The 15,539-nt window shown below is 39.7% G+C and overlaps 2 protein-coding genes across 2 annotated transcripts; one reads left to right on the top strand and one right to left on the bottom strand.

Annotated features, from left to right (window-relative positions):
* Positions 1-4,762: 4,762 nt before the first annotated feature.
* On the bottom strand, positions 4,763-11,862 carry LOC105562087 (ATP-dependent RNA helicase DHX36). Its single transcript, XM_012012617.1, has 14 exons — positions 11,676-11,862; positions 9,255-9,791; positions 8,851-9,040; positions 8,585-8,759; positions 8,238-8,386; positions 7,773-7,905; positions 7,432-7,627; positions 6,930-7,194; positions 6,537-6,829; positions 6,043-6,469; positions 5,739-5,947; positions 5,590-5,675; positions 5,425-5,516; positions 4,763-5,301 (listed from the first exon to the last, which is right to left on the bottom strand). The coding sequence occupies exons 1-14, from the start codon at positions 11,755-11,757 to the stop codon at positions 5,208-5,210; spliced, it is 2,928 nt and encodes a 975-aa protein (XP_011868007.1). The 5' UTR covers positions 11,758-11,862; the 3' UTR covers positions 4,763-5,207.
* A 1,137-nt stretch (positions 11,863-12,999) lies between these two features.
* On the top strand, positions 13,000-15,536 carry LOC105562111 (the record flags this gene model as incomplete). The annotated part of the gene is made up of 5 exons (XM_012012660.1): positions 13,000-13,816; positions 14,568-14,689; positions 14,857-14,981; positions 15,214-15,392; positions 15,477-15,536. Coding segments are annotated over exons 1-5 (528 nt in total), but the record flags the coding sequence as incomplete, so codon positions are not given.
* Positions 15,537-15,539: the final 3 nt, after the last annotated feature.

Genomic DNA, 15,539 nt, shown 5'->3' with positions numbered 1-15,539 from the left:
GGCGCGGCGCGGCGCACGCGCGCGTTTCACGTTTCTCCTCGCTTTCGCACGTGCATATACGTCGGGGCGAAGTGGAGAAAGAGAGAGAGAGAGAGAGACACCCTCTCTCCTCGTCGCTCTCGCAACGACGGCGGCGCGGCGGCGCGCAATCGTTCACTGACCCGCTCTCACCGACGCGCGCGCGCGCGCGCACGCACACGGCGAGCCGCGAGCCGCGCGCGCGCACACACACGCACACACACGCACACACACACACACACAACGCGCGCCCGCGTGCCGATTCGATTTTCCGATGCAATTTTTCCCGTCGGGAGAAACGAGAGCAGGCCCGTCTCGGCAGGCGCGCTTCTGCCCGTCGCTTCGTTCCGTCGTAGCTGTCGCTCGCGCTCTCTCTATCTATCTCTCTCTCTCTCTCTCCGCGCGTTTCGTTTCGCTGTCGGCGAGTCTTCCTCTTGTTCTCGAGCGCACGGGAACGAGACGTACGGAAACGGCCGGCGCCGATGCTGCCGTCGATTAAAGAAATAAAAAGTAAGAGAAAATTCTTACGTACTTGCTCCGTTTTCTCCTGCTGCTGCTGCTCCTCCTCCTCCTCCCTCCTCCTCCTCCTCCTCCGCGGTTCCCTGCCGTCGGTTCACGGGGCGCGCGAGTGTCCGCGCGAAACGGCCAAGTTCCGGTGCAGCACCTCGGAGCGCGAGTTCCTCGCGAAACGACGTCCCTCTAGGCGACGACGACGACGGCGGCGGCGGCGGCGACGGCGGCGGCGGCGGTGGCGGCGACAACTCGGGGAAGATGTTTCCGGGCGGCGCGCGGCCGACGGCCGGGATAATGACAGTCGCGCGCGTTATTGTCGCCGAGCGAGGCGCCGTAATAACCCGCACCTGTCGCGAGAGCGCGAAGTTGCTGCCGCCGCGAGCTGCCCGCCGCCGAGTAGTCGTCCGGTCCGCTAGCAGCTTCCTGCGCTACGCGCCGCACCGCCACCTCTCGCATAAACATCACCGGGCGCCGCGCGCCGGCTAATGGCATATCACGGGGGACTCCCCGCGCGCGCGGAATCGCCGGAATCTCGTCGCGGCCCGCCGCCGCGCGGCTCGCGGGCGATCGACGCCCGAATCGGACGCGGTGAAACGCGCGGACGGTCCCGGCCGGCTCGCCGCCGGCGTGTTTACTCCGTTTACTCTCTCTCTCTCTCTCTTTCGCCACCCCCTTCGCACGCTACCGCGACTCGCGACGTGTGCCGCGCGCCAACTTCCCTCGTCTCGTCTCACTCGGCGTCCTTCTCTCCTCCGCCTGTTTCCCCCAGCGACTACTACTCCGGTCCTCGCCTCACTCGCCCGCGATCATTTTCCGTACACACCTTGAATTCGACTTAGCGGCGGCGAGCGGCGGCGGCCGAATTCACGCTCCTCGAAATCCGCGCGGTGAAACTCGTCGCATCCTTCCCGCCTCTCTGCTCGTCCCGTCGTGAACCGCGATAAGAGACCCGCGAGTCTCGGCGTCGCGCGTCGCCGGGTCGGTGCGCTATTGTCGTTACGTTATATATGCGTGTGCACTACCGTTCTCTCCCCCGCGCGAGCCCCGGTCGGTCCCGCCGGTGACGTCGGCTGACTCGCCTCGAAACACTCGACTCGGCTCCGACCACGGCGAGTTCGCGGCACGGCGCGCGCGACGGTCGAATGTAGACTGAATCAGACGCTACGCGCCGTACTCCATGTATCGGCCTATCCGCGGGCCTCCCTCCGCCGTGCCGCGCCGCCCGCCGCACCCCCTCCCCCCCCCCACGCGGCGAGCTACCGCTCTTTCGCTCGCGCTCCTCTTGCCACTCTCTCGCGTCTCGCGGGCTATCAGCTCGTGCCAGACCGCAGTCCTCGAGCTCGTTTCTTTCCCCCTACCCCCCCCCTTTTTTTGCCGCGCGTCCGCGTCCACGGGAAAACTGGAAAGAGCGCGCCGCGCCGCGTTCGGGGAAATAAACCGCGAAATCCCGCCTTCGAGCGCGGTTGCGCCGACCCTTTTGGATCTGCACCCACGACGCGATCCTCGATCGGTCTTCCGCGGACGCGGAAGTGAGGAGAAAACAATGCGAGCGTAATCGGCGGCCGGTTTTAGTTCGCTTTTCAACGCCGATAAAACTCGAGGGAGAGTTTAACCCTTTGCACTCCTACGTCGAGTCCAAACCAATAGATGAAGTATAATTCGGAGTGCAAAGGGTTAAGATAAGGCCTGTTCTTTATTACTGCACTACTGAACTAGTGCAATAAGTTAAAATGAAACAAATAGATTACCTCTCATTCCAACTCATTGCACCAGTGTGCACTGGTTCAGGAGTGCAGCAATAAAAAACAGACCCATAGTCTCCTCTCGAGCGCCGGAACTTTGTTTTCGACATGTTGGGCGGTAGTTGGAAACCAAGTTACCGCAAAAAGTAACGAGAAATTGTGAAGAAAATAAATAATAATAAAAAATAATAAAAATAAAGAAAATAAACGATATTACCGATCATGAATCTTTTCCTCGTGCAATATTGAATTTGTCAATGAAACGTTTCACTTCCCGCGAGTCCACGCTGGAGGAAAACATTCATGCTCGAGCCCCTGTATACAAGTATAATAAATGCGAATGGTTGTACGCACGCGCAAGATTGCGAGTGTAGAGAAAGAGAGGGGGGGAGAGAGAGAGAGAGAGAGAGAGAGAGAGAGAGAGAGAAACCCTGGTGAAAATTCTCCGAATTTTTATAGGAATTGGTACACTTTTCAGAAATACTGAGAAAATCCACTTCTTTTCTTAGAATTTTTCATATATGTAAATATTCTGAGTTATTAATGTTGGAAATTGTAGAATGAGAAATTTTAGAAATTTCAGAATTCATAGATATGAAAAATCCTAGGAAAGATATAAACTTTTTCGGTACTTTTGGAAAGTGTTCCAATTTGTATTAAAAAATCTGCAAATGTTTATAAAAAAATGATGAAATTGTTGAAAAAATCTGAAAAATGTTAAAATTTGAGTAAAAATTATGAAAATTTTCAGGGAGAGTGAAAGGGGAGGGGACGTGCGCGCACGGGCGTGTTTGTAAGTAAATAACAAAAAATCCGTTTTCCTCAAAGAGAAAGATAATAATTCTGGGATTGCGAAGTCATTCTGCATTATTGCAGCGGCGGATTAGATAAAGAAGGCGGGCGCGCGCGAAACGCCGCGCTGCGAGCACGAAACGCGCCGTGCTTGCGATATTTAAGCGTCGCGAGATCGCGACGTCGAACCGCGTCTCGCGTCGTATCTGAGATTATTAATTGCCCTCATAAATTATATCGTACGTTTTAATCGCGCGCGCGCGATAAAGGGGCACCGTACGAGCCAGCCACCCCCTTCGCGCGCGAATTCCTGCCTCTCGCGGCGCGGAAAGCGCGCCGAGAGGACGGCAGTACGTTCTACGCTCATGAATGACAAAAGCCGGCCGCGAAGCGGCGAGTCCGGGGAGAGACTGCACGTCGGTGTGTTTTATTAACGAGATTGCGCGCGAGGTACGGACGGGTCAAGAGTTCGCTCGCACCGCGTCGCGTTAGGGCCTGAGCAGAAAGATTGTCGTAACTGTTTGTGATTCCGTCGTAAGACGTAAGTCAGTGTCGGAAGCCAACGCACAAATAATCGTACGTCGCCTCGCGATGCAATGCATACGAGGGATGCGACATACGTCTACGACTTAAGTCTCACGACAGACTCGTAAACGGTTACGACAATCTTTCTGTCGTACGAAAAATTTTTCAAGCGTGTTGATTGGCTGCTAAATCAAAATTTTCTACATACTCGAGAATTTCACTATCACTCACTTAAAAAATTTGCCGTACGACAAACGTAATATTAGCCTTATTGGCGGCTTCTCCGACCGATTCGCGCTCATAATCCGATCTGAATCGCCGCTTCGAGGCCGAATCAGACTAGTTAATTGCCGATTTGGATTAGATTGGAATTGACGATTGTCTTCTGGCCAATGAGAGCCCGATTTTAAATCGCCGGCTGCTTTGCTCTCCAATCTGAATCGACAATTGCTAGTCTGATTCGACCTTTACGCATACGGATGGACGTAGCTGCCGCTGCTGTTATTCGCTCCACGTTTTTAGAGCGGACAGCGCGGCTATAAACATTTTAGGATACTGTTGTTTTAAGACCAATAGTCAATCGGTGCTTTCGCACTCCTACTTATTTTCCGCCTCTCACTGAAGATAAATAAATAATCCGTGTACTTGCTCATCTCTCGTGATTTCTAAATGTTTGATGATATGAGAACAAAGTGTATACTCTTTTTAATATAAATTTGAAGATCTGAAAAGATTACACGTTTGTATTTCCGATTCATTACGGTAAAATGTTTGAGTAAACGGTAAAAACTTTTCAGATATTAAACGTTTTAAAGAATATATCTGTTTCCAAATATATATCAGATAATTGTCAGCAAACGCATTGTTTATTTAACAGCAATTTGGATTATCGGTTTTGTCTTCAAATTAAACATTTTCAAGTTTTATGGACTCTCGAATATTGTGGAACAATAGTGACAGATACAACTATCTCTTTTATAACAAGATAAAAATATTTCTTAGCTGTAGTATATTATTAAAAAATCATTTAGAACGTTCAAATGAGAAAATATTTTCGGAAAAGGTATATCGATCGCGATGCAAACACTTTCTAATTTTCTCTTAAACGATAAAATAGAATCTTACAATATTAGGATCGAGGTTACAGGATATGATGATAATTTAGACATTAATTACTCTTGAGTGTTTTTTTTATCTATAATTATTACACTCACTCCCACACACACACGCACACACATAACGAATACATATCGTTCCCCTTACGCTAATACCATAAATGTGCGACTCAATTTTGGAAATTTACAATGTAAATAATAACTAGGAGCAGAAGTCACTCAAAAAAAATAAAAATTTACACATTGATGGTTTCGACATAAGAGGAACAATATACACATTTATAATATATACATAATTGATAATAAGAGAAGTCTAAAAATTAAAAAATCAATGAGAAAAAGCAATTTCGTAACTTTATTTAAAAACTTATATTCTAACTTCTAAATTTTATTAACTCTGAATTAACATTCTAGATTTTATTAACGATGTTTATGTTCTTTAACATTAAACGGAACGACGAAATAAACAATCAACATTTTTAATAAATGAACGATAGTGCGATCAATCAGCACCATCATCTTCATAATATACGCTTACGCGCGTGTTACCAGAACTGGCTTCTCGACCTGTTTGAGACACTATTTCAATGATGCCACTGTAATATAATAACATAGATGTTCATCGTACGTTCATAACGATTATAATTATTAACATAACGCCCATTGGCATTCACAAATTATTATGTATGTAAATAGTAAATGTATACGCAAGCTCTTACTTCAATAAGTCCCCTTCAACGGTTGACCAAGATACTGTGTCCGGATTCGTAATCTTATATGCCAGTAAACTATTCAGAGCGTGTTGAAGTTCCTATATAACGAAAAATTATTTCAAAACCATTCTCTTTTTCTAAGAATGCATATACATATATTAATCTGCACACCTGTATCAGTTCCGCAGTGTCTCGTTCAGAAACAATATCTTGCGATAAATTCGTGATACTAATTATGCATTCTCCTTTATCTCGTCCTGAAATAAAACACATTAATATATTAGATGATCAGTACGTTTACTCAGAAAAGTTATACCCACTTATCGATATATTTGGTCCGGCGAACAATAAAATTGGTACACTTATGCACGAAGTGTCATGTAAAAATATGGCGGTGGAACGTTGTTTCGTGAAATACGTCAAGAACCGGCTAGGAAACTCTGAAGCTTTACTGTTTACACTCGATGGATGTACACGTACGCTACCGTCCTCCGGTGTCCAACAGACCACTCCGCCTTTATTAACTCGCCTAGCACAGTTAGAATCGATATACATTAACGTTATAGACTTCGTTGTCGGATTTGAGTCAAATAATGGAGAATTAAAATAAAACAACTTCTACACCTTACAACAGCGATGTTAGGATATAATCCTGCACTGACAATAGCTTTTATCAATGATATGTTATCTGAGTTTCTGTTGGAGCTTATATGATTTGGATTTTCGCTGTCCAGAAACTTCATCTCATATAGATACTGTGCAAACTGAATTTTCATTTCGGAGAGCAGCTTCAATGTGTTGAAAGAAAGGAAATACTCTCGGCAAAACTGGGAAGCACGTCCTCTTTGACGTGCAATTTCAAATCTTTTTAAAGCTTCTGCGAGAGCAATATGATCACTACACTGATCCATGCTGAGTTCTAATTTCTTTTTATTAGCCTGTTCCTCTAGTCCTAATGGACAATAGAAAGCATCTTTAAATGTGAGACTAGCAGCAATAGCAAATATTGGCTCGACACAGGAAAACAATGCGCCCCACAGAATCATTTTTCCTACAATAAAACATGTTACATTAAAATTACAAGTCGGCTTTGTAAGCAGCAATAATGACAAACTTACCTGTTCTAGGATCAAGTGGCAAGTGCGCCAAGTGGTAACCCAAAGGAGTTAGATTCTCACGTTCGTCGAGGGCATTGAGTGTTTCTAGTAATTGGAGAGACAGATGAATGGCTTGTACATCTGGCGGATCCATGACGGTAGCTAGGAACTGTTTGGCTTTCCCTAATTGCAGGATTTTTATCTGCAAAATTACTTCTTCTAAGCGCGTTCTCAGCATCTCTGGCAATGGATATTGAGCAAATTGCATTTCTCGTACTCTTGTATACATATGATAACACTCTCCACTTGTAACCCTGTACAAACACATAATATTTAATTTAATCTATAGAGAAATTCGATAAAATGTATTATTTTTCTTCTCATATAAAACTAGTAAAATATTAAGTACCACACCTGCCAGCCCTACCGCGTCTTTGCTTCGCATTAGCTAAAGACACCCATTCAGGCTCTAAAGTCTGGATATTACGTTTTACATCAAATTTTCCATATTTTATTTTCCCGCTATTTATTACGTATACAACATCTTCTATAGTTATTGACGTTTCAGCAATTGAAGTCGCAATGATTATTTTACGAACGCCCTCAGGAGGTTGTTTGAATATAAGTTTCTGATCAACTGTCGGCATGCGTGAATGAAGAGGATAGATGATGTATCTGTCTGTAAAAAGAAACAGTTTTTAAATCATAATGTTTTAAAATACATATTAGGTGATACCAAAATAATTATAAACTCAATAATACAATTAATTATTAGAAAGAGGCAAAAAAACTATGATCATTAAATTAAAAAAATTAATTCAATATGACAATTTGACGTACACACAAATTAAAAGTAAACATAAGAGCGCCATGTAATTATACTTAAAGCATTATATTAATACAAATATATACTTACGACCTGGATAACACTGGGAATTCAACATCATTTTATTTAAATTTGATATATCCATCATACCAGGTAAAAAAATAAGAATAGCTCCAGGACCTTTTGTATTACAGATATATCTAACTAATTTTTCTATAAGGTCCAGTGAAAGATCTTCACTAATTGGATTCCGTAACTGATTAATAACTTGTGTTTCGTATTTCTTCTGTAATTATGTAAACTAGTTTAACATATAGATAAATAAAATATTCATCATTATTACAGTTTTAAGTGATTTTTATACTTGTGTGTATAAATATATAATTCCTTTCAATTAGTAAACAGAAGAAAAAAATCTAATTCATATTTACCTCAGCTGTAAGTTGTCTAATATAAGGTTGCAACATGTCTAAAAATTCGTCTTTCTTGTTTTGTTGCGCTTTGTATCTTTTCAGATGTTTCCTGTAATCTGTAGGTTGTGGTGGTGGCTCTGGAAACTTGTATCTAAAAATTAAGAAAAAAATATAATTATTATAATTATTAATTCTTCTTAATAGTTACATAATCTAAAGACATCTAAAAATTTATCTAATAATGATTTAAAATCTTCATCAAATATATACATATAATGTTTCATTAATTGTAGGATGATAAGTCAAAATGTACTGATTTGTCATCAGTAAGTTTTAGATTTGATCTCTATACTTGGCTATATGTGCCTCAGTTTGTAAGATGTTAATTAGACTTAAAAATTTTGAATGAGACTATATTATAGTATGAGATTGTAATCTGGGAGCAATAAACTAATTTATACATTCAATAATATCAATACTTACTGTACAAGTGACAGAACATCTTCTAAATAAAATTCCTCTACTGGATAGGTGAATCCTGGTATATGTATCATCGGACAATTGTTATAGTATTTCGAAAAACTTTCAGCATTCAATGTTGCACTCATCAAGAGAACTTTTAAATCCGGTCTCTGAAAAGTAAATGAAAACATATCACAAATAAAATTATACAACATGATTGTATAATGTATAACCCAAAGGCGACAAAGTTACAAAAAATATATATATATCTGAAATCCTTCAATAAAATAACACAAAACTTAATAATAAAATCTAAATAAAAATACACATTACATGTATAATAACGACATGATGCCACTGAAACTTACTTTTGGAATAATTTGCTTTAATAATGTAATGACAAAATCACTTTCTGTAGAACGTTCGTGAATTTCATCCAATATTACATGAGAGAAATTTTTCAATGCTGGATCATGCTTCATTATTTGTAGTAATATACCAGTAGTACAAAACAATATACTTCCTTGTTCTCGTGATAAAGATCTGTAGATAAAAGAAATCAAAGTGAAAAACTTTATGGTTCCTTATAAAATATATTATATAGGTAATGTATAGATGTATCACATAAATTTACTTTTCAAGTCGTATTTGATAGCCAACAGAGTTTCCAAGATTTTCTGCTCTTTCCATAGCTACACGTTCAGCAACGGAAATAGCAGAGATCCTTCTAGGCTGTGTGCAAACTATTCGAGTGACACTACCGTTTCCAGATTCTAACTCGTCATCCAATATAAATTGTGCAACCTGAGTGGTTTTACCGCATCCTACAATTAATTTAAAAAATATATACAACCATTAGTAATATGTAGTTTATTAGTTCCATCGATTGGAATTGAAAATTTGAATAATTAAAATTGCGCAAGCCTGCTTTAATGTAAAAAAATCACATATCTTTAGTCGTTTTACGAAATGCAGATAAAAAAATAATAATTACAATGATATTTTATCCCACGTTAGCAAATAACTTTTGCAACATACCAGTTTCTCCACTAATAACAACAACTTGATTGTCATCAACCAGTTGTAATATTTCTGATTTTTTCTCATACGCTGGTAACTTTAATCGAAACTTCAACATATTTTGATAAGCCTCATGTCTCTGCATTTCTCTGTATTCACTTTGTAATATTCTGTCCATGTCACTATTTCTTTGTAATCTTGACTTTTCATTTATAGCTTTGGCAAGATTTTGCTGTATATCACCATGTACGATGTCCAAAAACTTTTTTTTAAATTGGCTATCGTGAATTTGATTCTCGTAGTAGTCGAACTCGCAATTTTCATGATAATCTGAATTGTAGAAGCTCTTGCAATTATTTAACATAATCTTAGTTTTTTGCTTCAATTCAGATGATAGTCTGAGCACTTCTGGCGCACTCCTCTTTTGTCTCTCTATATTTTGGTTTCTATAAAACAATCCTATTTCTTTTCCCCTTAATCCAGGAGGAGGTCTTTGTGCATGTGAGTACCCTCTTCCACGGATGGCTCTCCCAGATGTAGACGACTGTGTTGGCTCTAAAACATTCACAATTAATTGCATTTGAGAAATATTTCAATGCACTGGAAGAATAGCAATAATTACAGAAATTACAACGTTTAAAGTGCTTTAAAATGTTGGAAAATCAAGCTGAACAGTAAACACAAAACTTTAATGGACATTTTATTTGCCATTCGATTAGCAAGGTATTTAATATATCAAAAACCAACAGATTATATTCAGTTCACACTAATAAGATTATTCAGTATTAATTATTTCTGATTTAAACAACTGGGCATTCTGCTACCATTACAGCTGGACATTACAGATTTAGAGACCGTTGTTCCAATCTTTTGGAAAATTACCTAGTAGTTGAATCATGTTTTTTTTTCCTTCGAATTCAACATTTTTTCAAGATACACAAAGATAGACATATAATTTAACTATGAGTTAGTTTACCAAGAGGTTGGAAAAACCAACCCTTAGGCACGGTTTTTCATTTTCTGGTTAATTGTCAGGGTTGGAAAAGTTATTTTATAAAAGTATCTAGTTACAGCTACCAATTCTAAAAAGTAACGCGTTACAGTTACACAAAAAGTAACAAATCGTTACTTTCTTGCAATAAAAATTAAAATATTAAATCTGCATTTAAATTGCAAAGTGTCGATAAAGATGTTTAAGCGCAAATGCAAGACTTAATGCTTAATAATGAAAAAATATAACTGAGTTAAGTTACAGTTACAGATGATGAGAAAGTAACAAAGTTAGAGTCACCAAAAAAAGAGTAACTGTAACTTTACAAGTTACTTGCCAACCCTGTTAATTGTTAACCGGAGGCTAGTCGACTCCCAGTATCTTCTCAGATAATAACATAGAAAATGATGAAGAGTCGACTAACTTCTGGTTAACAATTAACCAAAAAATGAAAAACCGGGCCTTAGTGTTTTAACAAAGGAATGGTCAATACTTATTTCGACTCTCACTCTTTACGTCAAATTTTTCTTGTAAATTCCTTGTGATTAACAAATCTCTAAGAACGAGTTGGATTGCTTGAATCATTGTAATTCGACTCTCACGAGATAATCTAGATTGTGACGTAGCGTGAAAAGTTCAACAGATATTTTGTTTCTCGAAACGTTCTTCCAATGAAATTTGGAAGTCACATTCTAGTTTCACATTACGTCACAATCTAGATTATCTCGTGAGAGTCGAATTACAATGATTCAAGCAATCCAGCTCGTTCTTAGTAGAGATTTGTTAATCGCAAGGAATTTACAAGAAAAATTTGACGTAAAGAGTGAGAGTCGAAATAATTTGTAAATTCTAAATCTACAAAAAAAATATCGTGCGTTAAAAATGCATACTCGTAGACATCTACGTTTCTTAAGATTTATTTCTATATAAATCCACATTACTGACAAAAATCCTTAAATACGCGGATGAAGAGAAGACTATCATGGAACTAAAAAAAGATATAAAACAAAAGATAATTGTTTGTTAAAAGTTAACTGAAAAATCAGTCAAAATTACAACTATTAAGAAAATATTTCTCGCCACACGATTCCTTTATTACTTTATCTAATTTCATTGGAAGAACGTTTCGAGAAACAAAATATCTGTTGAACTTTTCACGCTACGTCACAATCTAGATTATCTCGTGAGAGTCGAATTACAATGATTCAAGCAATCCAGCTCGTTCTTAGTAGAGATTTGTTAATCGCAAGGAATTTACAAGAAAAAGTGCGGAAACGTATGCGAGTGTCCATGGGCGGAGCTCTCGTCGATTGTTTTTCTCCGTTGCGACTGACATTGCTGCTAAAAATGAAGAGAAAACGACGCACACAATACTCGTGCGACGGCAATAATGTGACAAGTGACTTTAGAAACGACTTTGGACTGTTCTTCGAGAATCTCGATCTTACCGTCTCTGTTATGTCTCGCGAAGGAGTTGGAAATGCCTCTGAAACCGCGTCTGTGCGACATATTTGCAAGCAGAGAGTTCATTAACGCCGGTGTGCCAAACCTATGTGCGCTTCTCGAACAACGAACGTCAACTTTTTCACTGACAGTACGTCCGACCCAACCCTTACCGAGCGAGCGTCTCTCGTCGCGACATCTAACAGACTTGTTCTTTTGCACCTACTCTGTACTACACTTTCTCCACTTGAAACGAAAGCGATGCCAGGGGCCCGATTCTTGAATTCATTCGAAGGAGAAACGTATACGAAAATTCTGCTCTGACAGAAAAGTTGCAAGTTGATTGGCTACTCGCATGGCTTTAACCAATAGACTTTCAACTTTTCTGTCAGAGCAGAGTTTCGTATACGTTTCTTCTTCGAATGAATTCAAGAATCGGACCCCTGGAGCTCGATCATGAATTTTTAAGGCCCGGTTTCACCAACGCGAGTTAGGGCAACTTTCACCAAGCTCCGGTTAAAGGCCTTCACACATAAAATTCCATAAGGACATAAAACGTAAGCATAATGTAATGATAATGAGTAAAAATTGTAATTTTTACTCATTTTTTGTATAAAATTGGAGTTTCCTGGGATTATCAATGCATATACTGTCATTGTACGCAAGCATTTTTGATTCCATGAATTTAATACGACGAAAGGTTATAACTATACGAAAATGGTAAATCTGTCGGTAATACAGAACGGCTACGGAATCGTCGAATCGGTGTCAGACGATTATAGAGACGAAATTCTTTTGAAGTACTAACTCCTTAAATTTGACACAATCGTACGTGGTGTCCAGTCATCACCGAAGAAGTATTTAACGATGACATTCTTTTTTTCTTAAATACTTGTCATCGTTAAATACTTCTTCGTAAAGAGTTCTAAGTGACTTTTAATGTTGATTAGGAATAGAGCCGATAAAGGGTGATGACTAGACACCACACGATTGTGTCAAATTTAAGGAGTTAGTACTTGAAAAGAATTTCGTCTCTATAATCGTCGAATCGGTGTCCGACATGGACCTAAGAATCTCCTTGAGCAGCCGCTCAGTAGCGTATACGTTCTTCTTAACTTGAGGGTTTAGATAGAACCCTTACAAGAAGAGTATAGGAAATATCGTACAAAAAGTTTTTTATCAATTAAATAAATGTTTAATAAACTGCTCTATATAATATATAAATCATTAATATGAGTTTTAATAAAAAATCGATGTAAAATTGAATAGTAAAGAACACTGGTTCCTAGAAACCCCCCACGTTGCCTGTATGTCTTTCATGGTAGTCACGTGATTACTATGCGCATGGCAGAAAGGCTTGCGCTACTGCGCGTGCGCCAGAAATCCCGCATCTGGGTCCACTCAGTGATGGGAGATTGCACGGAATCGTCTGCTACGGGAGACTTCGTGCGCATGCGTGAGATGACGTAGCAGCTCGAATCCAATGATGGATGTAGGTGCCACGTTAAGGGGTCACAGGGGTCCCGTGCATGCACGAAGTATCCATTCCGATAGTTTTCCCGTGTTTATTCTGTGATAGTGTTTGTGATAATACATATTGATAATATAAATCAAAGTCGTAATATCAACCCATTTGCTTCGTTTACTGTTTCTAATAATAATACATTTGTGAACCATGATACTTACATCAAAATTTTTCCTCCCTAAATTCGCTTTCAGATTCATTTTCATGTTGGGAACCTTATGCTACCACATAATATGTACGTCAGTGAGGCTGCGCAGAAGTTTGCTCAATGCGCGTGCGCGTGAATTCCGTGCGATCTCCCATCACTGGGTCCACTGTCCACTGCTTGGCACTTGGCAGTTCCCGCACGATCCGCACTTCCCGCTGGTTCCCGCCAAGCAGCTGATCTCTGAAACCGGTTGTTCGAGCTGCGACAAGAGCCCTGTGTGATGTGCACGTGATTGCTTGCTTTTCGGAAAGTTAACTGAACTCCCTTCGTACGACATTTGCGTTGTGATATCGGAGTTTACGAGTAAAGCGACGCGAGTCCTTTGGCAGCCGTTCTAGTTCCCCTAACCTTTCTGAATTTTGTGGCTCAGGATGAAACCGATTACCGACGCCGCAACGACTACCGCTTCAGAGGTTAGTACGTTTTTATTTCTCTTTTCATACGAAACCGTCGAGAAAAGTGACGTTACAACACGATTTCACATTATAAATAGTGGTCTCTCGCTCGATTTTCTACAAGAGAAATATCGAAAAGATTGTTTTTACAATGTATTTATCGAGGGGGAAACCGCTGACCAAAATCTTGTACACCAATGCCCACTAATGCCCAGTGGGCATTACTTTATCTTATTGTATCTTATTTTATTTTATCTTTATAATGCCTCAGCAAGACAAAATGCCCTAGTAATGCCCGGTAATGCCGCAAATCTGTACACCACAATGACCTCAGCGGTTTCCCCCTCGGTATTTATATTCTTGAGTACAATGTCCCGAAGGTCGTTTCCTTCAATTATATTTACATTCCGAGAGGACGTTTCAACCGTAACATCGCATACAGAATAATCGAGTGTGTTGGCAATAGAAACTGTAGTTTATTAAATTTTCTTACTGTTAGTATAGAAACAGCTATTCAGTCCATTGATTTACTACTCATGAAAAATTATGTTACCTTGATTTAGGTAAATTTTATTAAAGATGCATCTGTATATTATTGTACGTGATATTCTTCCTGGAGCAGTACACGACGTACTGTAAATAAAAGATAATATAGTTTAATTACACGTTTAAAATGTATAAAGAAATAATGTGTAAAATAGTATAACACTTGTGTGTAAAATACATGAAGTCATTTATGAACATATTGTAATGATTCCTTTGATTAAAGCAGGATAAGGTTCGAAAATGTTTGCACGAACTGCAGCCCTCGGCTGTTGATAAAGAAACTTTAGTTGGCGCCGACAGAATGATCGCGTCTACTCAACAAACAAAAGAGGAAAAATCTAAAAAGTAAGTTAACACTTTTCTCTCGTTCAACCATAAAGAGATTGTAAAAAGTATTTATATTGCTGAATATGTCTCAAAGAATACACCGAAAAAGTCATCTCTTATAGAGTCGTTACTTTAAGAGAAATTTCATGTAAAGAAGCTAAACGTTAAACCTGTACACATTTTAGAAATATACCTACAAAAATGAAAAAGGTTTCTAAAAAGCAAAAGAAGGTGACGATCAATGACAAAGCTGTCCAAACTGCACCAGAGGAAAAGGCAGAAATTGAGCCTGAAGATTTAACATGCACAGGTATATTTAAAGATAATATTTCGTTCTTGTCATTCTAAGGCCCGGTTTCACCAACGTTGTTTAACTGTAAGCTTAGCTTAATTCGCTCTTTGCCTCTTTTCAACTGTTACTTTAGAAAGAGACAAACGTGAATTAAGCCAAGATTAAAGTTAAACGACGTTTGGTGAAATTGGGCGTTAAAAGCCAGAATATACCAGAGGCCTGGATTTTTTATTAAAATATTTTCTTTCAGATTTAGCTGACGTTAGCGAGAATTACTGGCGGATCCTGGCTGAAACGAGGCAAGTAGCCCTAAGTAATGCTCTAGAAGAAAAGCAGGAACTCTTAGAGCATATCCAAAAATTAGAAGAAGAAAAGCGGCTTTACAAAGAAATGTTGGATGAGACAAGGGCACTTGTTGAAGTGCTGCAGGTAATGTTATATCTGCCTATATTACCTTACAATATTCAACGTCAATTGCTGCTTTATAATTATGTGTTATATATTTTATTGCAGGAAATGATTGCAGATGACGACAGAAACAATATAAATAATTCCTTAGAAGATACTACTCTTTAA

The sequence above is a fragment of the Vollenhovia emeryi genome, unplaced genomic scaffold (genome assembly GCF_000949405.1).
Source record: "Vollenhovia emeryi isolate VEMERY1.0 unplaced genomic scaffold, V.emery_V1.0 DF939195.1, whole genome shotgun sequence".
Lineage (NCBI taxonomy): Eukaryota > Metazoa > Arthropoda > Insecta > Hymenoptera > Formicidae > Vollenhovia > Vollenhovia emeryi.
This window is presented reverse-complemented; position numbering and strand designations above follow the sequence as displayed.